Here is a 25,161-nt window from a genome sequence, read left to right as displayed (position 1 = left end):
AGCTGTCCTGGAACTCACTATGTAGACCAGGCCTTGAACTCACAGACATCTGCCTGTCTCTGCCTCCCAAGTGCTGGGATTAATGGCATGTTTTTAAGTTTATGAAAAAATGCTGTACAGGTATACGTTATATCATTTTGGTCCAGACAAGAAGAAAATGTTGTTGAAAAGGGAAAAAAATGGAAAATAGTGTTGAAGTTAGGTCTCAGCTGACTTATGAAGTCATCATCAGTTTAAGATTGTGAATTATTATCTCTTGAGAGCCATAGATTCCTATTAAGTTTCTTATCAATTATAAGCTATCCTCAGGAAAAAATGCTCTATTATTTAGTCTTTTGCCTAGAATTTTAGGAAAACTAGTAATCCCCAGAGATCTTCGAGTAAAAGATATATGCACTTTAAGTAGCAAATCTGAAAAGTTCCAAGTTACAATTTTTCTCAAGAATTATAAACATATAGAGTGAAAGGGGAAAGGCCACTTGGGAAAATAAACAGATGTTTACTGGTTTTCAGAAAAAGAAGAGATAGAGAGAGAGAGAGAGAGAGAGAGAGAGAGAGAGAGAGAGAGAGAGAGAGAGAGAGAGAACTAAAATGATTAAGACATTTTAAAAAAAGAGATTTTAAAATAAAGGGTCAAAAGAATGGACTTTCTGCTCCGGAAGAAACTTCTTCCATTGTCACTCCGTCATCAAATTTCTTTTAGCTGTTAGGTACAAAGATAAAACAGCCAGAGCAACTACATGCTCATTTGAAATGGTTACCAAATGCAAATGAATATCCCACTGACAGATGATTTTTTTCTTCTTTTTCATGTCTTCTGTTCATGCATTTTGAACAAAAGGGTTTTTCAGACAGAAATAATACAGGAAATCACCCTAATTATGACTGAGTCATAGTTTATGTCAAAATCATGTTCTAGCAGCTTAACCAATAGCACATTAATAAATTGTTTTGAGTATTGTTTCCTGGGGATGAATGTTAGATTTTTATAGCATGGGAATAAACTGATAGTAAAGTACTTTTAATAAAATACAAAGTTCCAATGACAATACTGACTGAACTAAGATCCATAAATAATAGTTAAAATGAAGTTTAAACTGTGACCCTTCTGCTACAATTCTGTACAGCGTAAGCAATAAGCCAGAGCCTCTAGAGTGAAGAGCAAACGTGCAGCCAGGCGTACAGAGACAGACAGCAGTGCGGGGTTCAGGTTCTGCAGTATTTCAGAGCAGGATGGTCCTCAGCCACTGTTGGGAAGAGAAACTTTTTTACCGTGGTTGTTGCAGTTTATCTTCCCCGGTCCTCAATGTCTGGCTACCTTCTTATTTCATTTTATTTAAACTTATTATTTCAACTGAATTTTAAAATTCTTTCCTTTACTTAGAATAATGGTTTTATATTCTACAAATTCAGTATCTAACAGTTTTGTTTTCCTGGTACAAAATTTGAAACCTAACATTTTCTGTGATGAATTCAATGCCCATGAATAATTTAATATTTGTTCTAATTGTTGACATAGAAATTCAGCATAGTTCCATGAAGCTATTGTAGAAAGAGTAATTTATAAAGCAATGATAGTATTTCATAATCAAGTTATTTTATAAGGCATTTACATTATCTCTCTTTTAATCATTATCACAACACAAAATAAACAAACCCCAGTAACCCTGTGACAGGAGGCCAATGAAAATTATTTTTAAAGCAAGCACAAGTGGTTTTTTTCCCCAAGTTGTTCCAATGTTTCATAACAGTTTGCCACTATTTATAATCTATGTGCTTCTTCAATCAGATACAAATTTTAGTAAGGAAATAAACGTTCCCAAAAAGTGAATTATAAACAACTGTGTTTTAGAATACTAAAAGTATTTTTTAAACTTTTATTTTGTCAAAGTTAATATTCTCCCCAAACTGAAATAATGGATAAACAAAAGTGTAGACACTTTCACATCTTGGGGTTTGGGTCTTCATGCCCCCAAGGTCATGTTTCTCAGCAACCACTGTTGGGATCTGTTCCCACTACAGTCCTGCATGGTAGGCACCATTTTGTCTTCTTCAGAAGGTTCATCAAGACACTGGTTACTGTTAACGTGTCTCAAAGTGAGTTTCTGTAAAAGATAACCAAAAATCAGTAACTTTACTAAGCACATTTATTAAATCTGCTCTTAAAAAATCCTTTGTAATATTTAATGTACGTGAATGACATGTTAAAAGGAACTGTTTACAGGTGTCTCTAAATTATTTATACAACTTTGTTGACAAGTTGCCATTGTCAACAAATACACTTTTATTTGAAGATGGTTAAAGAAATTGGCTGACCTTTGTTCTGGGTTGTTGAACACTCAGGCTTCTTTGTTAAAAGCCTACTCATGAGCTGGGAATCCAGTTGAGGGCTACACATATTAACAAACCTATGAAGAAGCTTCATTTTTGAGTCATGTGTTACTTGTTAACTATTTGATAAACACTAAATAGCTATTGCAACAGATGCTCCCATTTCAAGCAAACCATTCAATCGAAGACATTGATGATAGGTCAATTGTTATGACAACCAGAAACGGTCTCTCATTTTACGGTATGTTCACCATCATTTGGTCTGCAGTTTTAAGGACCTTACAATTTATCACTATTAAGTAGAAATGAAGGAATGCAATGCCAGAAACAGACCTCTCTCTAGAAGCTGTTGACCAACGGTCCCATAGACCCTCAAACAATACTGGCCATTACCCCTGCTCTTGGTTAACCACCAAAACTGGATGAAAAAACTCTGTTGCCGAAGACCCTACACACATCAGCTGTAGAACAAACAAGGAAAAATCAAACTGGTGCTGATTTGAAAGCCGCATCTCTACTAGCTAGCTTCCATAGTGCTGGAAGGTGTTATGCGTGATACCAGAGGGAAAAAATAATCATCAACTTTACCCAGCTGTGACTCCTGGGCACATTAACAAGAACTGGCCTGGAAAGATATATCCACTGGTTTGAAAATGACATAGATATTATTTGAGTTACCAATCACTCTCTAATTGGATTTAAGGCCCATATCATAAGATGGAGCATATACCTGACATTGATATCAGGCTTATGAACCTGAAACTAGACAGGTTACAGGGCATAGGGGAGAGCCTAACACCAGTATTAAATGCCCATTAAACTAACTCCTAATGACTTATAGATAATGGAGGTCTCAGCTCTCACCAAAGAAGTTTTTATGCATCAAATGGTGATTAATAAAATAGAAACCCACAACTGGCCGATGTGCAGTGAACAAGAGACTACAGAGTGCCTATCCACAATTAGGACACCTGTACCAAACTTCTGCCTCCCACGTCTCAGGGATCATTGTGGAAGAGGGGGCAAAATGATTGCAAAGAACCAGAGGAAGTGGATGACCACAAGGAAACAAGCGTTTTCCAGACAACTGGTTAGTTAGTATGTGAAATCACAGCAATGGTGACAGCATGCATGAGTCCCACTTAAGCTCAAACCAGACAAAATCCCAGCATAGACATGTGAAAGTGGGTAAGAAACTCCAACCCAACCTAAGGAACTTTTGGTAACCAGTGGCTGCTTGGAGGGGAAGAAACAGTATCTTTCAAAAGATAGGATTCTTGGTAGGTTACTCAGGCTCCAATGCATGTACCCACACTGAAGGACACTTGGGAACATAAATTAGACTGTATACACCTTCAGATTTCATGGACAATGCCTATAAATATATTTTAAAAATATCTCTTCAACTAAATATGCTTGCATGTATGAGAGATGATCCGCAGGCACATCATGAAGACATTGTCCCATAATGTTGCAAATTACCAAAATTAAAAGAAGGTAAAATCTTTTCTTTTTATTTATTTTCAATTTTTCTTCTCTTGATAACATGTAGGGGGGTATGTAAACAATAAAAATACAGAGCAACACCTGTAATTTACCCTGTGCTTCACGCTGTGTAACAACATTTAATGGAGAATACTATGTGGAAGATGCTTCTCGGACCACAAGCAGGAAATTAAAAGGCAAAGCTATCAGGAATGAGGGTGATGTCAAGATTGAGGCTTATGTTTCTGCTTTTTCAATATGAGGAATCAAGTTATTTTTAGTGAAAAATGAAGTAAAAAATAAATCATCAAAGATAGCAAGAAGATGGCTAATTTATTATTATGCCAGGGAATTCAACTATGAGCCAGTTTGAAAAACAGACATGAAAGTAAATAAAAACAATATTTTTCCTTGAAAAATTGTAGGAAAGATCAACAGCAACACATAAAACTCATGATTTCTATCGCAACCTTGGGTTAGCGTATGTAGACATTATCCTTTCAAAATGCACTAACCATTGCATCCTAATAAACCTAAAAATGGATTTTCACATGTGTTAAGTTATTGCCCATTGAATTATACTGGAATGCATTGTCATTATTTATTGTAATCTAATCACTTATAGTAGTTCAATGCCTTGACTTCATTTCTGGTTGGAACAAAGATACTTTTAAAGAACTATATTGAATAACTTCGTAAGGACACAAGTAATATTAGTAGAAAATTTTCTAGCTAGAATTTTTATTTCTAATAAATGTGTATTTCTTTCAGAAAAATTTATTAGTATTCAAATTCCACTGCCGAAAAAGTAACAAACAAGGAACCAGAAAAACTTTCTGTTTAATGTAGCATAGTGGAAATCCAGGTACTTCAGACTGAGGCCTGAACATACATTCTTCTCCCTTATTTTACCAGCTTATGAACACCTGAGCAAGTTGCCCAAATAATTATGAAGAATCTGATTCTTTGTCAGAAAATACTATGTTCTGTTTAACAAATGCTAGTGAATCCCCTTCCCTTTCTGTTTAAACATTTTGTCATTCAATGAACTCTAGGCTCTTTGCAAGCAAAACCTTGGGTAGAATTGTTAGCTACATTTTTGGGCAAAAGGACCTAGAATTAACAACTGTCTCTGCATCTGAAAAGTGTGTTTGAATGCCTAATAGAAATCCAGCTGTAGGCTTCACTAAGTACAGAGAATTGTAGCTTGGCATGCCCCATCAGGGAGCCCTGCAATTCCTGTGAGGATATGTAAATTCAACACAGATGGTTTCCACCTCTGCCTGGTAGAGAGCTCATAACCTTGTGCCAGGCCATCACCTGTGGAGAAGCTTCCAGAAGTCTGTAAGAACTGCTGTGGGAACAGCTGCAAGATTTTCTGGTGATAGAAGCAAGCTATGGTTTCTGCTCTGGAATCCTACAATAAAGTCATGAGATTAAATATTTGGGTAAGCCTAAAACCCCTTGTTGGGCATTGCACATATAGTGGCTTTGGAAAAATCCTCAAATACTGCATGCAAATTGCCTTATGACAAGTCCTCCTCATGCAAAGGTCTGGACCACTACAACTTTCCCATCTTATATTTCCCATTGCTTTCTACTCTCCACTGTCCTGTTCTTAACTTTGTCACAAGTATCAAAGTTCAGTCGTGTCCTCTACCCAAAGCTTTAGCTAGTTTACCTGAACCAAGAAACCTTCCTAACCTATTTGTGTTCTCACAGTCAGGGGTTAAAAATGTAAAAATCTCTTATTTAATTGACTAAAAATTCTCTTAAATCCAATAATTAGGAAATGCTCTTATTTGCACTGTTACTGAACTTAATAATGACTCATTTTATTGTTTACTGAGAAGATAGTCACAAATTATACAAGTGAGAAATAAAGTGCACATTTTGAAAGGGTTTTGCTATTATAATTATATCACCTAACCAACCACAAAGAAATGGTCAGATACAGTTTTTTCATAAGGTGCTGAAGTTGCTTATTTAGTCTTTAGTAATGGATTTGCTTAGTGTCTCAGGTTAAAATAGCAATAATTTATCAAAGATATATCTGTTGAACCATCTTAATAAAACTTAACAAAATTAAATAGCTTCCAAATTCTGAAATCATCCATTTTTAATCTGATATGTTTTAGTCATGTTTTCACCTTTGATACAGAATCTGTTTTCATGTACACATGGTTATAGTTAGGCTAAAAAAAGAGATAATATTTCATAATATATTCAGCCAATTGTATTTGAAGGACAACTGGAAAATACCTTTTTCGTTAATAAGAGAATATACACTATTTAAAGTACTGTCTCCAAATTAATGAGTAGCTAAGAAGTAACAGAAAAGTAACTCCATAAAATTCTTTCTTAAGGGTTTTCAAGTTTCAGTGAACAAAGTACTAAAATAAAGCTAAAAAGTCTGAAACACAAACTTCTACAAATTATCAGAGAAAGTAATCAGTAAGATTTCCAAAAACAGCTCTAAAAACGTCTGCTCTTGTGTAATTTCTTAGTCACCATTTTTGCAAAGCGCTGTCATTACAAGTGTCCACAGTAGGATGCTGGGAGCCGTCAGCCACTTTGCTTATTGAAAGGCAGGACTGGGTGATTACATGAAGAAGAGTATGGGTCTGTTTGACAAAGAAAATAATGAATAATGACAAAATATAGTACAAAAGCAGTAATAAATCAATCACTGTGGACAACATGCAATTTCTACTGGAGCAGGATGGGAGACACGTGTCAAAATAATTGCATCCATGAAGCTGTGAGTGGCAGCCTTTCTGACAGCTTTAGTATCAACTTTACTCAGCAGGAACAGCTGGGGTTAAGGCAGAGAAAATGAAGGAAGGCTTTGAGATCAGGTGATGGAACATTTGTGGCAAAACTGTGCACTACAAAGAAAGAATTCTGTTCTCGCAATCCTGTAATAAAATGCATTTTAGTGTTAAATGTGTTGTTTAGCAAGTGGAAGTTGAAAACAGTTGATTAACTCGTAGTTTTCTTTTCCAGTCATTGGTGTCCTCATTCTTTTCCCTTAAGAGTGATTAGACACTTGCCAGCCTCTTCCTGGACACTGGGGCTGACCTCTCGGCCCCAGAACCACCACTGCTTCCTGATCCCTTGCATCCAGATGAACCCAGTTCCTTCTCTCAGTCCCCAGGAGCCCTCTGGATCTGGTCCCACCCTCCCCTCCCTCTGCTTCCCAGGTCTGCACAACCCACCAGCCTCTTTCCTGGATACCAGGGCTGACCTCTTGGCTTCCTGATCCTTTGCATCCAAACCAACCCAGTACCTCCCTGCATTCCCCAGGAGTCCTTGGGGCCTCTTCCCACCCCCATCTCCCTTTGTATCTCTGGGTGGCATGGCCACCAACTGCCCAAGATCAGCATCTTTCCTGGGTGCTAGTCCCAGGCCAGTCCAACCCCGAAATTCCTGAGGACAACATCTTTCTTGAAGGCATCCAGACCTTAGGAGAAAGCCTGAGAACATCTGATCCTCATACAACTTGGGCCTCTGTGGGAACTCCTGAAAACAAAAGCAATCTGGCCACTCCAATATAACAAAAGACAGAACTGGAAGCTGAAACTAACCACGTTTTCATGCCCAAAAAGTAAACTACAAAGGCATATAAAGTTGACAAAAAGAAGAAGACCTAAACTTGAAGGCTTGAGTCTCACACAAGAATCAGAAACTATGAAAGAAATTCACATGTCAAAATCACAGAGAAAAAATAACATGAAAAAACAAAATAATATATCCCCACCAAATACCAATATTCATCTAGAGGAGTACAACGAGAACCTCCTAGAGATAATGCAGGACATGGAACTCAAAAGAACAGTCATAAACATGATAAAAGAATTCAGTGAATTTAAATAACACACAAAAGAAATCAAAGAACTGAAGGAAGATAAGGATGAACTTCTCAATGAATTCAGAAAAGAGCTAGAAATATTGAAGACTACTCAGGCTGAAATGAAGAAGGAAGTGAAACACTCAGCAAGCCAATTAGAAATGACAGGAGAAAGCCTCACCAATAGCATGAATGAAATGGAAAACAGAATATCAAGACTAGAAGATAAAGTGGACCACCCAAGCAAAGATTATGAAAAATTTAAGAAAGCACAAGAATGGAATAAGCAGGAATTGTGTGGCACCATAAAAAGATCAAACTTATGAATCATAGGCATACAGGAAGGAGAAGAATCCCAGGATAATGGTGTGGACCAGATCTTCTACAGAATCATAAAGAAAAATTTTCCAAAATTAAAGAAAGACATGCCCATACAAATACAAGAAGCATATAGAACACCAAAAAGACAGGACCAGAAAAGAAACATGGCACATCATAATAAAGAAACACTACACATACAAAACAAAGAGGCAATTCTGAAAGCTGCAAAAGAGAAACAAGTCACATATAAAGGAAAACCCATTAGGATTACAGTTGACTTTTCAGTGTAAACTACGAAAGCAAGAAGAGCCTGGACCAAAGTATTCCCAGTTTTAAATGATCACAGATGCCAACCCAGATTACTATAAAAGACAAAATGTCTATTATAGTCGAAGAGGAAAGAAAACTCTTCCATGACATAAATAGGCTGAAGGAATTCATGTCCACAAAACCAGCCATTCAGAGAGTTCTGGAAGCAATACAAAGAGCTGAAGAAAGGAATGACTATACCCAAGAGGTTGTAGAAAGAAATTCAATGAAAGTATAAATGTGGAAAAATCCATTCATAATGAATTTTAAAAAACTAACAAATCCAGGCAAAATTGTAAAGAAAAGGAAGCCTAATACCATTGGTGGAAATCTAAATTAGAAGATTCAGAACAGAAATCAGTACAATGGATTAAAAAAAAAAAAAAAAAAAAAACAACCTATCTTTTTGTTGTCTGCAAGAAACACATCTCACTTTCAAAGCCATGCACTATTTTAAGGTGAAAGGATGGAAAAAAATATACCAAGAGAACAGTACTAAGAAAAAAGCAGGTGTTGCAATTCTAATATCTGACAAAATTTTAAACTGAAACTAACCAGAAGAGACAAAGAGGGCTATTTCATTTTGATCAAAGGAACAATCAATCAAGAAGATATTACAATCATAAACATATATTCACCAAACTCTGGTGCATCCAACTTCATAAAAAAAAAAAATACTACAGGACTTTAAGACTCAGATTAATCCCAACTCACCAATAGTAGTGGACTTCAATACCCCATTGTCTCCATTAGATAGGTCAATAGGGCAGAGAATTAACAGAGAGACATCTGAATTAAACAATACCATTTATCAAATGGACATAACGGATATCTACTGAGTGTTCCACCCAAGCAACAAAGGACATACTTTCTATTCAGTGCCCCCGGGAACCTTCTCCAAAATCGACCATATATTGGGGCACAATACAAACCTCAACAAATACAAAAAGATTGAAATAATTTCATGCATTCTATCAGGCCACAATGCAATAAAGCTTAAAATCAACACTGGAAGAAGCCCTAGTCTCCACATGAACACATGGAGATTAAACAGCACACTCCTGAATGATTAATGGGTCAAAAGAGAAATCAAGAAATAAATGAAAGTATTCATGGAACTAAATGAAAAGGACAAACAACACAACAAAACCTCTGGGACACACTGAAAGCTGACCTTAGAAGGAAGTTTATAGCTCTAAGTGTCTATATGAGAAAATTGGAAAGAACACAAATGACTTAACATTGCAACTCAAGACACTTGAAAAGCAACAACAAATGAAACCCAAACCAGCAGAGAAGAAAAAATAACAAAAATCAGGGCAGACATTAATGAAATAGAAACAAAGAAAACAATACAAAGAATCAAGGAATCCAAGAGCTGGTTCTTTGAAAAGATAAACAAGATTGACAGACCGCTAGCCCAATTAACCAAAAGAAAGAAAGAGTACCTCCAAATCAACAAAATCAGAGATGAAAGGGGAAACATCACAACAGACACCCAAAAGATATAGAACATTATAAGGGAATAATTTAAAAACCTATATGCTACCAAATTCAAAAACCTAAAAGAAATGGATGCATATCTAAAGGCATGGGAACCACCAAAACTAAACCAAGAAGAGATTAACAGCTTAAACAGACTCAAACACAAAAAGAAATTGAAACAGTAATATAGAACATCCCGACTAAAAAAAGCCCAGGACCAGACGGATTTACAGCAGAATTCTATCAGACATTTAACGAAGATCTACATCCAATACTACTTAATTTATTCATAAAAAAGAAATGGAGGGAAAACTTCCAAATTCCTTCTATGAAGTCAGCATCACTCTAATACCCAAGCCAGGTAAAGATCCAGCCAAAAAAGAAAACTATAGAACCATATCCTTAATGAACATAGATGCAAAAACTCTCAACAAGATACTTCCAAACCGCATATAGACACACATCAGAAAGGTCATCCACCATGATCAAGTTGTCTTTATCCCAGAGATGCAGGGGTGGTTCAATATAAGTGAGTCAATAAACATCATAAATCATGTAAATGGGTTCAAAGACAAAAAACACATGGTCATCTCAATAGATGTGGAGAAGGCCTTTGACAAAATTCAACATGCATTTATGTTCAAAGTCCTAGAGACCTCAACATAATTAAAGTCATATATAACAAACCCACAGCCAACATCCAAACCCACAGCCAAGAACTGGAAGCATTCCCATTGAAATCAGGAACCAGACAAGGCTGTCCACTATCTCCACTTCTCTTTAACATAGTGCTTGAAACTCTTGCAAGAGCAGGAAATCAAATGAGTAATAATTGGAAAAGAAGAGATCAAATTATCCCTTTTACAAGATCATATGTTATTATATCTAAGAGATGCCAAAAATTCCACCTGAACACTCCTGAGGAACAGATCCTCAAATGGCCTTAAGAGTAAAAATAAACTGTTTTATCTGGGCCAACTGTAGGGTCTTAAACACCCAAAAGGAAAGTAAAACCAAAGATTAATGGGGTCAATATAATTTTTGAGAGTCCATATGTATAGCTAAAAGTTACATAACAAGAAACAATGCTAGACAGGTGATACCTTCCTTTGAGTTATTGGCCAATGTGGTGCAAGAGACTCCCAGACAGTAGTAGAACTGGGAAAATCAACAGCAGACCCCAATCTTATCTAAAGGAATATTGACAACTGATTTCTGCTAGATGAGGAACAGCTGATCTTCCTAAAACAAGGATCTCTAGATAGGCTGACTAGATTCAGCAGATGGACAAGTGCTGGTGAATGGCTGGGAGTGTCGATAACATAGAGGACAGTGACAGGGATGAAAGTGTATGTGGGCTCCAGTATGTGGGAGGGGGGAGGCTATGGGAGGGTGCCATTTGGAAAGTGGATATATAGATGGATAAGACTGTGTGGGATGTCCTGTATGATATGCACACAGAAAAATCAACAAATTAAAAAAAAGACATCTTTGAGGAGGAAGCATAAAAATTTACTTCACGTTACAGGTGATAAGCATTACCAGTGAAATCTACCTGATGACTTTATATCCATACTCTGGTACTAAGGATATGAGTGTAACCGACTGTGACTAGTAATCATCAGATACATAAAGATTAAAGACACACGTGCAAACATCTAAGTGTTAGTAGCATTAAAAATGTAGGAAACAGCGTATTTTAAAATGAAATGGAGATTGTCTTTAAAGGGTTAAATCTCATTCAATTTTATATCTTACAGGGTTTACACTGAGTTCAATATTGTATAACAGTATTAATTAAACTGTGAATCTAAAAATTTACAGTCCCTTTTAAAAGAGATGTATCCTTGCTCTGGAGTATGTTACTGAAAATGTTAAAACTGTAATGAAATGCTTCTCCTAATCATGTGGTTATTAACTTAAAAAAAATTTTAAAAATTCTTCAAAGCATGAAAATTTGCTCCTTAATAATTAGTAGATGTGAAAAACATTACTGTTGAAATCTACCTGATATCTTTATATCCATGCTCAGATGCCAAGGAACTCAGAAAGTAACCGACTGTGACGAGTAATAATCAGATATATAGAGATTAGAAACACATGTGCAAACACCTTAGTGTTAATTGCATTAAAAATGAAGTTTTCTGTATGAAACTGCATATTTTAATAATGAAATAGAGATCTTTCTTTAAAGGTTAAAGCATTCAATTTTATGTCTTATAGGGTTTATACTGATTACAATGTTGTATAACTGTATTAATTCAACTGTAAACCTAAAATTTTATAGCCAATTTTGAAAGACATGCTTCTTAGCTCTGGAAATTGTTATTGAATATGTCAATGCTGTTGTAATGAAATGCTTCTTCTAAGTATGCGGTTATTAGGTTCAACAGTGAACCTCAAAATTTTATAGGCACTTTTGAATGAGATGTATCTTTGCTCTGGAAACTGTTGAGTATGTTAAAGCTGTACTAAAATGCTTCTTCTGAAAAAAAAAAAGAAAAAAGAAAAAAAAGATTGAATAGACACCAAGGAAAAACCTTCAGATGATTTAGATTCAAGTTCTGATGGAGCTAGGTGAGAGTGTCCAAGGACTCCACACATGCACAGACACACTCACTGGTATTAATTTCCAAACTAATGAAGGGAAAGAAAGAAAAAGATCAGTGTTATTTGGGTTCTTAATCAGTTCCCTCAAGATATAATGATTAATTACATAATGAGTGAATCTATTTCCCATAATAAGCTCCAGGAATTCATAGACCAGCTGCTTATATTATTCAACCCCAGGGGCTGTCGAGGGGAAATACTAAATAACATTATAGATTGAAACATTTAATGAAAGGCCAGTGCAATAAATAAATTCAGTTAAACTCCATCTAGTGGGCAGTTTAATGAACATAATCATTGGAATTACCACTTCAGGGATTATTTCCTAAGTAAAATGACATATAGTGGCTTGCAAAGCAAAACAGTTGTGTTAAGAAGCAGGGTTCCTTACCTATAAAATGATGTTTTCATGACACAGTGTGACTAGTTTCCTTAACTAAATATAAATATATCTATGCTGCTTAAAGTTCTAGGCAACATCATCCTCTGCTCAACTGATTTTTCTTATTGCTCTGAACTTTTGCTGGTAAATGAAAAGTTAATGTAAAAGAGCTCTATGTTAAGAACTGTGAATTTTGGGTATCATTAAAAAGAAAAAATGAATTTTAAGGTTATTTATGTCATAAAACAAACACAAATATGATTTTGCTTAAGAAATCAGGGCCAAGATAACTGATTGTACAGAATGTGCATAATACATATATTTCATTTTCTTCAGAAAGGGTACGTATAGTGACCACAAAAAATAACTTTTATTACAGGAGGTACTTTTTTTTTCTTTTTGGTCTTTTTGAGACAGGGTCTCCCTGTAGCCCCAGCTGGCCTGGATTGGCTATGGAGACCAGACTGGCTGGACTCCCAGAGATCCACCTGCCTCTGCCTCCTGAGTGCTGGGATTAAAGGCGTGCACCACCACTGCCCGGGAGGAGGTACTTTTTAAAAGACAGAAATCTCAATCCAATTCATATGAAATTTGCTTTTTCTTTCAAAAACACACAAAATTATTTAGTGTCCTTCACTTGAAAGCAAAATAAGATTTATTCATTTTTCTAAATCTTTTGATTACTAAAGAATTAATATTTATGTGTTTTCTACTGATTATATCACATGTCTATAAGCTTTAGGTCATCAAATTAAAAATCCTTCTTTCATTTATACTGTGAGAATCTTTTGTAATTAAAATAATCTTTATATTACTGCAAAAAGTAAAATGTGTGAAATAGATTTGCCAGAGTTATTTTGAGTTTTCCTTTTGAACTGACTGTCATTGTGACTCAGGGCCACTGCAACTAAGGTTTTGTGACAGACATCTCCCAACATCTATCATAACTATAGTCATTTCTTTAGAAATGATTCTCAAAGGAATTACAAAGTCAAAAGTATGAACTCTTAACATAATCAGCAATAGCAGCAGGTACTGCTCCCTGCACTCTAGGACAGCTATGGGCTCAGAGTCACTGCACCATCATAGGATTATGTGTTGCCTAGCAGTTTTTGCCTTATTAATAGAATGGAAAAAAAAACATGTGAAATGTTTCTGTATTTTCTATGTTACTTCAATTAACATTAAAAATTATGTTTGTGGGCTGGAGAGATGGCTCAGCGGTTAAGAGCACTGACTGCTCTTGCAGAGGACTGGATTTGATTCCCAGCACCCACATGGCAGCTATGAATTGTCCTTAACTCCAGTTCCAGGGGGAATCTGAAGCCCTCTCTGACCTCCGTGGCATTGCATGACACGGGTGTACTCATATATATGCAGTCAATACACTCATACACATAAAATAAAAATAATAAAAATATTTTAAAAATAAAATTGTTTGTTCAAGAACTTGCTTTTTTTTATATTGGATGTTCATTTTTTTTTCTTTTAAAATTCTTCATTAACCATGTCAGTCCTTCATCAACCTGTAAGAATGCCCAATTAAGAGGCTGTCATTGCAACTCAGTTTTTGAGGCAATGTGCCAGGCAAACTGACATGCAGTTTCTGACATCTCTTTTCCCATGAGACTTAAAATATTAATGATAGAATAGAGTTGTATGAGTCTAGAGCTAGGACTATTTTTGTTTATAATATAGTATTACTTAATCATATTCTTCTAAAATATAGGGTATTATTATTTCAAACTGTATAGAATTTTAATCATACTGTTTAAAGATGTATAAGACTTGATTTCTGTAATGACATATTTATAAGTTTTGCTGTCTATGATATGATAAATTACTTCTAAATCTACCCTCCAAACAACACAATTCCTACTTAAAGCAGCTGAAATCAGGCTAGGGAAACAATTTTGGTGACAAAACAAAAAACATAAAATAGAAGAAAACAGTAACATAATGATATGGTTGAATGAAAAACACTAAGAAAAACAACTTGGTATTCTAAAGAACACATAAACTGACTGCATAGCTGATTTCGGAGAGCTGAATTGGTGTACTAAAAGTTCAAAACAAGAACCATATAGTCGTGTTCTTACCAATACAGATAGCTAAATTTGATTTCAAACTACTGCAGATATTTAAACAAGTTCCAGATTTTCCCTGTTGAACAACTTCTGAATAACAATTGGCTAAAACTTAGTATATTAAAGTTGTTATGCAAAATACTATGCATGACCATTTGACTATGTAAACTATGAAGTCAGTTTATGTGTAGAACACAAGTATTCTAAATAACAATTTAAACATTGAACAAAAGGTGTCCAAAGCAGCATGAATCTACTGAAAGTTCTATTGATTGATTCTAATGAGAAGTCAAAGCTGTGGGTCAGTGGGAAGATGGGAATATGCTTGTCTAATCTAACAGGTACCACCTTCAAAAGATAAACTCAGCTACTGTTTTATTAGAAATTCTACACAAAACATGACTGCGCTGTATTTATTAGTCACTTACCTTGAAATTATATTCCCATTTACCTGCTTTCTGATAATGGTAAATAAAAAAGGTTAGTTAAATACAGTTTAAATATAAGCCTCTGTGATTTCAGGAAATTCCAATCCAACACATTTACCTACTGAAAAAATGTCATGTACTGTGGCTCTGAGAATCATTTCATATATACAGAATTAACAACAAACGCCTCCTCTGTCAACTTGCTCAGTCACATGAAAAACAAGATTTATTTTTAGCATCATATTCTGCTCCCTTTTTTCTTTGTTGCATAGTGTTTGTTGAGCATAAGTGCTCTCAGCTAAAATTAGATTCTCACACTGTATGTAGCTGCCTAGATTTTCAAAAAGAAATGTGATTAAGTGCACATACTGCAGGGAATGTAAATTTCAAGCAGACTGGAGCACAATTATGATGTTCAAACACTGTAAAAAGTAGACCTGAATAAAAAAAATTGAATAAACAACAGATTTTCATTTAAAATAATCTTAAAAATTGCCCAGTGACATGAAATTTCTTTTTTTCTTTCTTTGGTTTAATTTTTAGGCAATAGGCATTCCATGGCACTGAAATGTTTGAACAATTTAATTGTGGTCATAGACCAAGTGGACACCCCACAGTGCTGATTAAGATGCCCTTGTTACCACCTAATCAAACAAGATAGGTCAGACATAAAAGGATGGCATATCAAATTCATACTTGCGTTGTTTAAGAAATACTTACTTATGAAGCTGGAGAGATGGCTCAGTGTTAAGAGCTGGCCGCTCTTGCAGAGGACCCAAACTGATTCCCAATACCCACATGGTGGCTAACAACTATCCATAACTCCCATTTCCAGGGAACCTGAGGCCCTCTTCTGACCTCTGTGGGCATTGAAGGACATGGGTACACCTACCTACATGACATAACACTGTTACACATAAAATAAACATAATAAATAAAAATTTTTAAAAAGGAATACCTACTTAGGAATGTGAGAAACTGTGTTGCAAATCTTTTAGTCAGAGATGGGCATTTTGTTATCATTTTATGCTTTGCACCATTCAATGAAAGGACAGGAAATTAGATACTAACTCTATTATGAAGACATTTAGCTAAATTTTCTAAGCCAAAAGATCACTGTAACAGAGGGTTTTATGGCTGCCTGACTTAAGAAAAAAAGAGCTTGAGCAAAGCCAATTTTTAAAAAATTTCATGTATTATTTTTACTTTAATTGTATGTATCTATGTGTATTGCATTGCCTGCATGTATGTAAGTGTACCCATGTCATATAATGTCCATGTTCGTCAGAAAAAGGCTTTGAATCCCCTGAAACTGGTGTAGCAGATGGTTGTTAGTCACCATGCAGGTGCTAGGAACCTACCTGCAAGAGCAGCCAGCTCTGAACGCTGAGCCATCTCTCCGGCCTCATGGAGTCTATTTTTTATGTTTTATTTAATTGTTTTTTTAATGTGTAGGAGTGTTTTACCTACATTTAAGAGCACCATGCGCATGCAGTGCCCATGGAGGCCAGAAGAGGGCAACAGAGTTATGGGTGGTTGTTAGCTGCCATGTGAGTTCTGGAAACCAAACCTAGTTCCCCTGTCAGAGTAGCAAGTGCCCTTAACCACTGAGCCAGCTACCTAACCCCTGGCTGCCTTTCGAGACAGATCAAATTTATTGCAGAACAACTTTCCTATCATTAAGGACACGAGAACGTTCTTATGTGAATAAACTCTGATATAGTAAATAACTGTTAGAATTTGATTGTACCCTTGCATTACTGTCTGTCTTTGGATGCTCATCACTGAAAACATCCAGTTATTAGTAGTATGTCACTTACCTCAGGATGCAAATTAGTATGAGAAAAACAACCAGACTTAATGCCAGACACCTGGATGCATGAACTGACAAGGTATTTCCTCAGTGCTCTGGTTTATTAATATGAGAAATACAGAAATAATGTACGTTGTATAAGATTATATTAAGAACAGCCTAAGAGGACAGGCAAACTCATAGCCTTCAGTGAACTTTGCTCTCTCCCTGTTCACCTAAGAGACCGAAACCAAACCAGCTGGAAAGTGCCCGTGTTCAGAGGCTCTGTGCTTTGCTCACCAGTGTTCTCTAGGTGTTCTATCAATTCTGCTCCTATTTCTGACTTTCCTTTGTAAGACTAAAAGGACCAGGACAGAGAAGGCAATGGAATCTTTCAGCTGTTCACATTGCGATTCACGATTGTACTACTAACTAGCTTTCTTTGAAAACTTCATTAGGACCTAAAGCATAGCTCTGCTACTGGCAGGGAGATCTTTATGCTTTTGCTTTCTCCTGATAAATCTAAAAAAAGAGAAGCTGAAGGTTCATTTCAGCTCTGTAACTCTGTGAACTCCACCAATTTTTATTCTGCCTTGAAATTGAACCAACTCAGAGGTTTCTCAAAGAAGAATAATTTTGCCCTTGCTAGCAAACGTAAAAGAACTGAATAAAAGAGGCGGCAAGCAGCGCTTTCCACCTCCGGCTGTTGGAATATGAGAATAACTGAGCTATTGAGCAAGGGTTTCTCTCAGGATCTTGCGGCCTTTTGTTCTCTTTCCTTCCCCCTTGAGTCTCCTAGAGACCTTGCATCTTCCAAAGTATATTTCTGCCTTTTCCTAAGTTTTCATTGGTTTACAACAGTGTATAAAGAATGTGGATGCTCTCTAGAGGACTGGACACTATTTAGAATCTCGAAAAAACTGTAATGTGTATATTAATTTTTAAAAACAGGAACTTGGATTCAGTGTATTGAAATGTCACATCCCAAGATGAGGGGCCCTAATCATAAAATCACTGCTGGCAGCACACTGTAGACTACACCATGGAAAGAAAGGTACTTAAATGTAAAACTCAGAAGTAAAGGAAGTCCTAAGAAGTATTTCAGTTTCATAAAAACCTATATCCTTTTCAGTTACCACAGAATATAATCAAATTTCAAAGATAAATTTTTAAAGGAAAAGGCATGATTCCTGAAATTGTTCCATTTTCATATGATTTTCTACACTATGACATACACATTTAAAAATTTTCTTCATTATTTGTGCATGTGTGTTTGTACAAGGGGTATACACAGGGACATGTGTGCCACGAGACACCTGTAGAGATCAGAAGACAGCTCTGTGCAGTTAGTTCTCTCCTTTTGTCTTCGTGGGTTTCAGGGTTTGGACTCGGGCACTCAGGCCTACCTAGTAAGCACGTTTACCCATTGAACCATCTCACCAGCCTGACATTAATTGTTTTAAAATTTGGTAATAATATCATTATATAAGTAGAACATCAGAATTTAAATTTTAAAGCATAAATATTTGATTAAATGATAGTACACAATTTTTAAAATGAGATTACTTGTTTGAAATGAAATTTCTTAATATTTATGACGTTATAAGCATTTTATGGGTCTCCCCCAAACAAAACTAAAATATTATAGTTTTATGAAATATTGCAAAAGGATAAAATTACAAAGGAACAAATTTATATAAAAACAACTTTATCGGGACTGGAGAGATGGCTCAGTGGTTAAGAACACTGACTGCTCTTGCAGAGGACCCAGGTTTGATTCCCAGTACCCAGGGTGGCTAACAACCATCTGTAACTCCAGTTACACACATATAGGCAATACACTCACACATATAAAATATAATAAATAAAATATTTTTTTAAAAAATAATTTTATCTTAGATAAAATAACTTTTTTTTTACTTTTCTCTAAAAGCTACTTAGTATTCAATAATCATGTTACTGATAAAAAATAAAAAAACAACACATACACACAATTATCAACAGTATTTTCAAAATGAAGGGATTTTAATTATGACTCTAGAGGCCTTTGCAGAAGTTTAAAGATTGTAATCATTGTGTAATCATGCCCTTTCTTAATAAATCTGTAATATATTTCCTAACTTTAAGCATAAGTTCCGTAAAGTTCCCTGTTCTTGGAAGAAACTAAATAGTAAAAAATAAAATTTTTCATTTTAAAATAAATGTGACTGGCAGGATTCCTGTTTAATGTGTAGACTTGTCTGTACTTTTCCTCACAGAGAGGTAGAGTCTGAGCCAGGCTCCACACCAGTATACTTGAATATAGTAGAGGAATGGTCTTCAGTAGGCTTCACATAAAAGAATGGTTTTAATAAATAACAGTGAAGGAAATATGGTATCCAGAAAAATAAAGTAACACATGGTGAAGACAGAAAAGTCAGAAGAGAACACATTAGTGGAATATGAGGATTGAAGGTGTTTGTCTTTATGACCCAGAATAAGATTTGGTGTCCCCGGTGCCTGGTTTTTCTGTTATTCAACTTAACACACTCCAAAGTCAAGTAAATTAAAACAGTATTAAAATTGTTTTGAATCCATGGTTTTTCTGTTATTCAACTTAACACACTCCAAAGTCAAGTAAATTAAAATAGTATTCAAATTGTTTTTGAAACAATCTTGTTAAGAGGTCAACAGTACCAGAAATGCTAAGTACTGCATTTAGAGTGTTTCTTCTGGTAAATATTAGAGGTTCCTGTGTCGTTCTGCACCTGTATGACTTGTTTGCCTCTATTTATTTTTATCTTGTAAGAGCAAAGTTTAGCTCTTCTTGTGAATATACTACTGACCATTTAATTGTGTCAGACATGTGGCACAAATGACCAATTCATTTTCCTAAGCAAGGAGAACTGAAAGAAACAAAGCTGGTTTTGAGGCTTGTCCTTATGCAGAGAAACATTTCTTTTTTATTAGCTCCATCTGATGGCTGAAATGGATTTTACACACTGTCTGCCTGAATTCTCACCCACGGTTTTGTTGGTTCCTCCTCTCTGCCATCAGAAAGGTGTACTATGTTGAGAAGAGGCTAATTAGCCAACTATACACCCAATTACTTTACTAAACCCCAAGTATCCACTATGGTGAACGGTAAAGGATTACATGCAATGTTCCTTATAAGAAAAAAAGAAATTTTGTCAATCTTATGAGGTCTTTTAAATTTTAGGCCAACAAATACAAATATTAAATAGTACAATGGAATGGAATTTAAAATACAAATATCTTTAAACAGTGCATATCTTCACACTTTCATATCAGACAACCATGAACTGCTAAATTTATACTGATATGTACAAGGAAAACAAGTTTTAAGCACATAAAACTACTATTCATATTTTACAGTGATGAACTAGTTTGGAAAAACTTAATTTATGTGACAGGTATCATATCTTCATATGAATATCAATGCTAAAAATACAATTCTGCCTCAGTTTTAATTGGTTTTTGATAAAAATATTAGGACTTAAGTATTGAATAACAAGTAAGTTAAGAAAATACTCTACCTCAGCATCATATTCCCATAGCTGGTTTCCTCTCATGTGGTGGCATTTTAACATGATTACAGGCCCATTGAGTCTGGATACATCCAAGCACAAGTCATCAGTTCGGATTTCTTTGTCAGCAGTATAGGAAAACACCTGAAAATATATAATTCAGACAATAATGTGGTATCTACACAAAATTCGTAGTCTACTGTGATACTTGCTTGATGAATCTCACGCATGTTAATTAAATTCAGTTAATTAAAACTGAAGTTTGCAGACAGCATGAACTCCATCAAAGACTGCCTTTGTCTTTTTTACCTTATTGCCAATTCACTGGCTCTAAAGACAATCTTTTATTTCTATTTAAAAGTTTAAGAACATCTAGTAAATTTGATTAAATACTGTCAGCAGGTTTGTGAAGGTAGAATTATCTTTTTGTGATCTCATTAAGTGTAGGCTTGTAGTCTCCTATATTTATCGTCTATGATTTGGGCAACTCTTGACACCATCGATTAATTTCAAAATATCCAGGAAATGCCAAGGCAAATCATATACTCACTGGGAACTCAAATTGAAGCTATAGGTATTTTTTTATTATTTTGCATTTAGTGTGAATCATTTATTTTTGACATTGACTATTAAAATTTCATGATGGTTAGTATAAGCATATTTCTAAAATTTGCTTTCTAAAATTTGCTTTCTTCCTTGACTATGATCAGCATGGTTCATTTCATGGGTTTTTCTTTTTAATTTCCATGTCATCATAGGGAATTTTGTTTTTCCAGGAACTCTGAAGACATCAACTCAGCAACAACTGATAAAAACTGGATCCCTAACCTACAGGCTGAACAAGTACATTTTAAAAAACTGTTGCATAGCTGAACAACGCAGCTCAGTGGTAGAGTAGCTGACTAGCACATGGGTGGTCTAAGTTCAAACCACAGTAGCAGTAAAAGAAAAAGAAATCTGGTAACCATCTGCTTGAAATCGAAATGACAATATTTTATATGGGGCAGAGGACAGGGTGGGAGAGGGTTAACCAAAACTAAAAATGTATCAAGAGACTTACAGAAACCCATTACCTTGTAAACTAAAAATACAATTTAAAATGAAGCAGTTTAAATGGAGGTCCTCTGTAAGGAGGATGGTGCCACTGCCAGAGGCCATGTACAATTAAAGGATAATCCCAGTGCCAGGAGTGGGATATCTCCCTATGAGAGGTTGGTCAGGGAAGCCTCAGAGACCCCCCAAACAACATGGGCTACTGTCATTGCTCACAGTTGCCCATCAGAACTTGATAGTAAGACCTTCTTGCCGAAGACCCCACATACTTTGCAGGGCATTCAGAAATCAAACTAGAAGAAACTGAAAACTGTCTCCCTGCTGGTTAGCTTTCATAGGACTGGAAGGTGCTTCAGAGGATGTCGGTCTCACCCATCAGTGAACCATGTATGCTACAATATTGATCTCCTAGGTAAGATGTGCCCACTGGTGCAATAATGGTATGAATGTTATGGGGATGACCAAACACTTTCTGCCTGGATTTGAGATCCACTCCGCAGGAGGAAATTCATACCTGGCACTGTAAATCTGGTCAAAAGTTAGGGAGGTCATAGGCCCGAAGGTTGAACCTACTATTGTCATTTTGCTAAACAGACATTTTGTGAAACTGCTCTCTAAATATTTATGTTTATAATGATAGATTAGTGCTGTTCTTGACTTTGTCCTTGGCCTAAAAGAAGCATCTGAGAATAAGTGATCATTTAGTGCTCAGACCTAAATAAGACATCTGTTTTACACCACAACCCTCGTGGTTCATGGAACATTGTAGAGGAGGGCATGGAAAGCATGTAAGAGCCAAAGAATGGGAAGGAGGGCTGTGAAACACTGTCTTATGGATAGTGGCCCTTGCAGTCATAAACTCAAAGCAGGTGTGGTTACTTAGCCTTCAGGAGACTGAAGCCATCAACATTCCAGCATGAATGGGGTAAGGATACGTGAGACCATATCTCTAGCTGCTTGCAGGTATGACTGCTGGGGGAGGGGAGTTTATTTCCTTCAGGATGACAGCCATCAATAAACTGTCCCTGATCTAGTAATAACGCCACACTTATGCATATACAAAAAACCTTTATTAAATTCAGTGAGTTATTACAGAAAAATAAAGACTTGAAGGTAAGAGGAGCATGTGTTGGGAAGAAAGGTCCAGGTGGAGTCCCAGGGAGACAGGAGAGGTGAATGGAAGGGGAATATGACCAGAATACTTCATATGCATGTGTGAAACTTTCAAAGGATAAATTAAAAGTTATAAAAACATTTTTAAAAGATTGCCTCTGCATAACAGAAAAAAATCACAAGTGTGGAAGAAGCTGCAACCTATGTTGCAACCAAGATTCTTCTTAGGCTCACCACTAAAGACCAGTATTCTCCACAAAGCTTTGAAAGTCTGCTGAGCAATATAGATATTTGAGAAATTTGTGATATTAATTTAATGTATCATAGACTTCATGTACAAAATTCAGAAATAAATTCCCTATCTTCTTGCTTTTTCATGCTCATCCTGTTTATGAAAAAATAAATTAGCCAAAAGAAAAGGAAAAGAAAAAGAATCAAGATAAATATTTGTATCCACTCTAAAGATTGTAACTTTTAAAAGGCAGTAATTATTTTATTTAATAATATAACTGAACCTAGTAGCAAATATACAAGAAAGAATGTTCTGGAGAAATTGTGCTTACCCACTGTAGCACTATGTCAACACTAAAGAACAACACTAAAATTACTTTCTTCTAATTGTATAGAAAGCACCAATGTAAAACAAGTCTGTAGACCATCTACCCTGAGCATTAGTTTCCTACAGGAAGAATGGTAATAGCTTGAGCAAGAATTCTCTTGAGATTTCTTAAAAACAATTTATAAAGCATACTTTTAGAATGTTCTAGAAATCAGTCTACCATTGTGGTGGTTTGAATGAGAAACAGACCCCATAGGCCTAGTTTTCTGAAAACTTTATCCCCAGTTGGTCACACTGTTTGAGGACGTTATGGAAGATACAGCCTTGCTGGAGGAAGTATGTACTGGGACAGGCTTTGAGTGACTCTCTCTGCTTCATGTTTGAAGACATGATTGATCAGCTTTCTGCTTGGGCTGCCTGCTGCCATGCTTTTCCTGCCATGATGGTTCTGTCCCTCTAGAACCATAAACCAAAACTATTTCTTCCATAAATTGCTTTTGACCATGGTATTTTATCACAACAATAATAAGTAAGTAACTAATGCAATCATATTCTTTGTCCTTCAAATTCATTCATTCGGTTTTTAACTTCATAATAATTATAGGTAATGTACATCTGAGATATATTTATAAAATATTTTCTGTGAATATGAATATTTGAAATTACTTTTTGTGGCCTTTGTACTAGAATAATAATTAACTGTTTTCAAAATACTTGATCTGCAAATAGATTTTTCTGATACCAATAAATAGTGATTCATTATTTTCTGGCAGCAATATAAAATCAAGATTAATTTGCTTTTATAGTTGATAAATAATCTTGTTTTTTTTCTTAATTATTTTGGAGTTTTTCTCTATAATAATAGTCAATGCATGTTAATGAACACTTGTTTTTTTTATTTTATCTGGAGATTATTAGAGATGAAACCTAAAGGGGCCTGCCCATGGCCCCTGCCCACAGAACTGAAGGAGAAGTACTCATACCTGATGGCAGACTTTCTTGACCCCTTTTACTACTGCCACCTCTATATCCTCTAAGTCGGAGGTCCTTAAGACTTTTGGGACAGCCTCAAGTCTCCTGATGAATTTCCTAGACAACAACTGTCCCCTATGGCTATTGCCTGATGGATGTCATAAGATTCCATTTCAGCATATATGTGGAGTTTCCAGTACTGGATCTGCACAGTCTGTTCCCCGACTACTGTAGCTGAAACCTTTATGCTTAACCATAAAGTAAGATCAAATATCTCAAATCTAACTACCGTCAAAGCTCTTTAATTTATGCTGTCACACATGTTGATGACTATCTGATAGATTTCCTTCATTAGTGAAGTCTTATCATTTATTCCTACAAAAAACCAGAAACAATAAGTTTTTATAAAATTTAGGATCTAAATTTATCATTGGTAACCAGTACTTAAAAGAATCAGAAGTGAGTTACAGAAACCTTTGATTTAGATAGGTTTTCAATTGCCACATTGCTAACTTCACTAGTAATGAATGGTCAACATTCCAAACACATTAATTAAGCTAAGGTGACTAGAAGATAAGAGTAAAAATGCTATTGACTTTCCCTCCACCAGACAAGAGGAAATGAGAATTTCACAGTAATGGAGGCCTTACCTTGGTGAGGAACCCCATATACATGCTTCGTACATACTACATTAATAAATTTCCCTTCTGTTTCAATGTGAAAGAAGATTTATATTTCTATCAGTATACATCAGTTTGTAGTATCACAAATTTCAAAGAGTTGTATATCTAAATGTAGCACATTCTAAGGTTTGGGAATCCAATACACATATGAGGGAGAAGGGCACAATTTATCCC

At 35.6% G+C, this 25,161-nt stretch overlaps 1 protein-coding gene across 3 annotated transcripts in view; it reads right to left on the bottom strand.

The window, feature by feature from the left end:
• Positions 1-969: 969 nt before the first annotated feature.
• Positions 970-25,161, bottom strand: part of Galnt13 (polypeptide N-acetylgalactosaminyltransferase 13) — a 652,434-nt gene continuing 628,242 nt past the window's right edge. For all 3 annotated transcript variants that reach the window (XM_029563436.1, XM_008832879.2, XM_029563437.1), the window contains 2 exons: positions 20,617-20,751; positions 970-2,105 (listed from right to left, as the gene is read on the bottom strand). In XM_029563436.1, the coding sequence (XP_029419296.1) occupies positions 1,965-2,105; positions 20,617-20,751 (276 nt within the window). In that variant the 3' untranslated portion in view covers positions 970-1,964. The remainder of the gene's footprint in view (positions 2,106-20,616; positions 20,752-25,161) is intronic.

This window comes from Nannospalax galili, unplaced genomic scaffold (genome assembly GCF_000622305.1).
Source record: "Nannospalax galili isolate Female #2095 unplaced genomic scaffold, S.galili_v1.0 scaffold376, whole genome shotgun sequence".
Classification (NCBI taxonomy): domain Eukaryota; kingdom Metazoa; phylum Chordata; class Mammalia; order Rodentia; family Spalacidae; genus Nannospalax; species Nannospalax galili.
The sequence above is the reverse complement of the archived record's forward strand: the minus strand, read 5'-3'. Positions and strand labels throughout refer to the sequence as shown.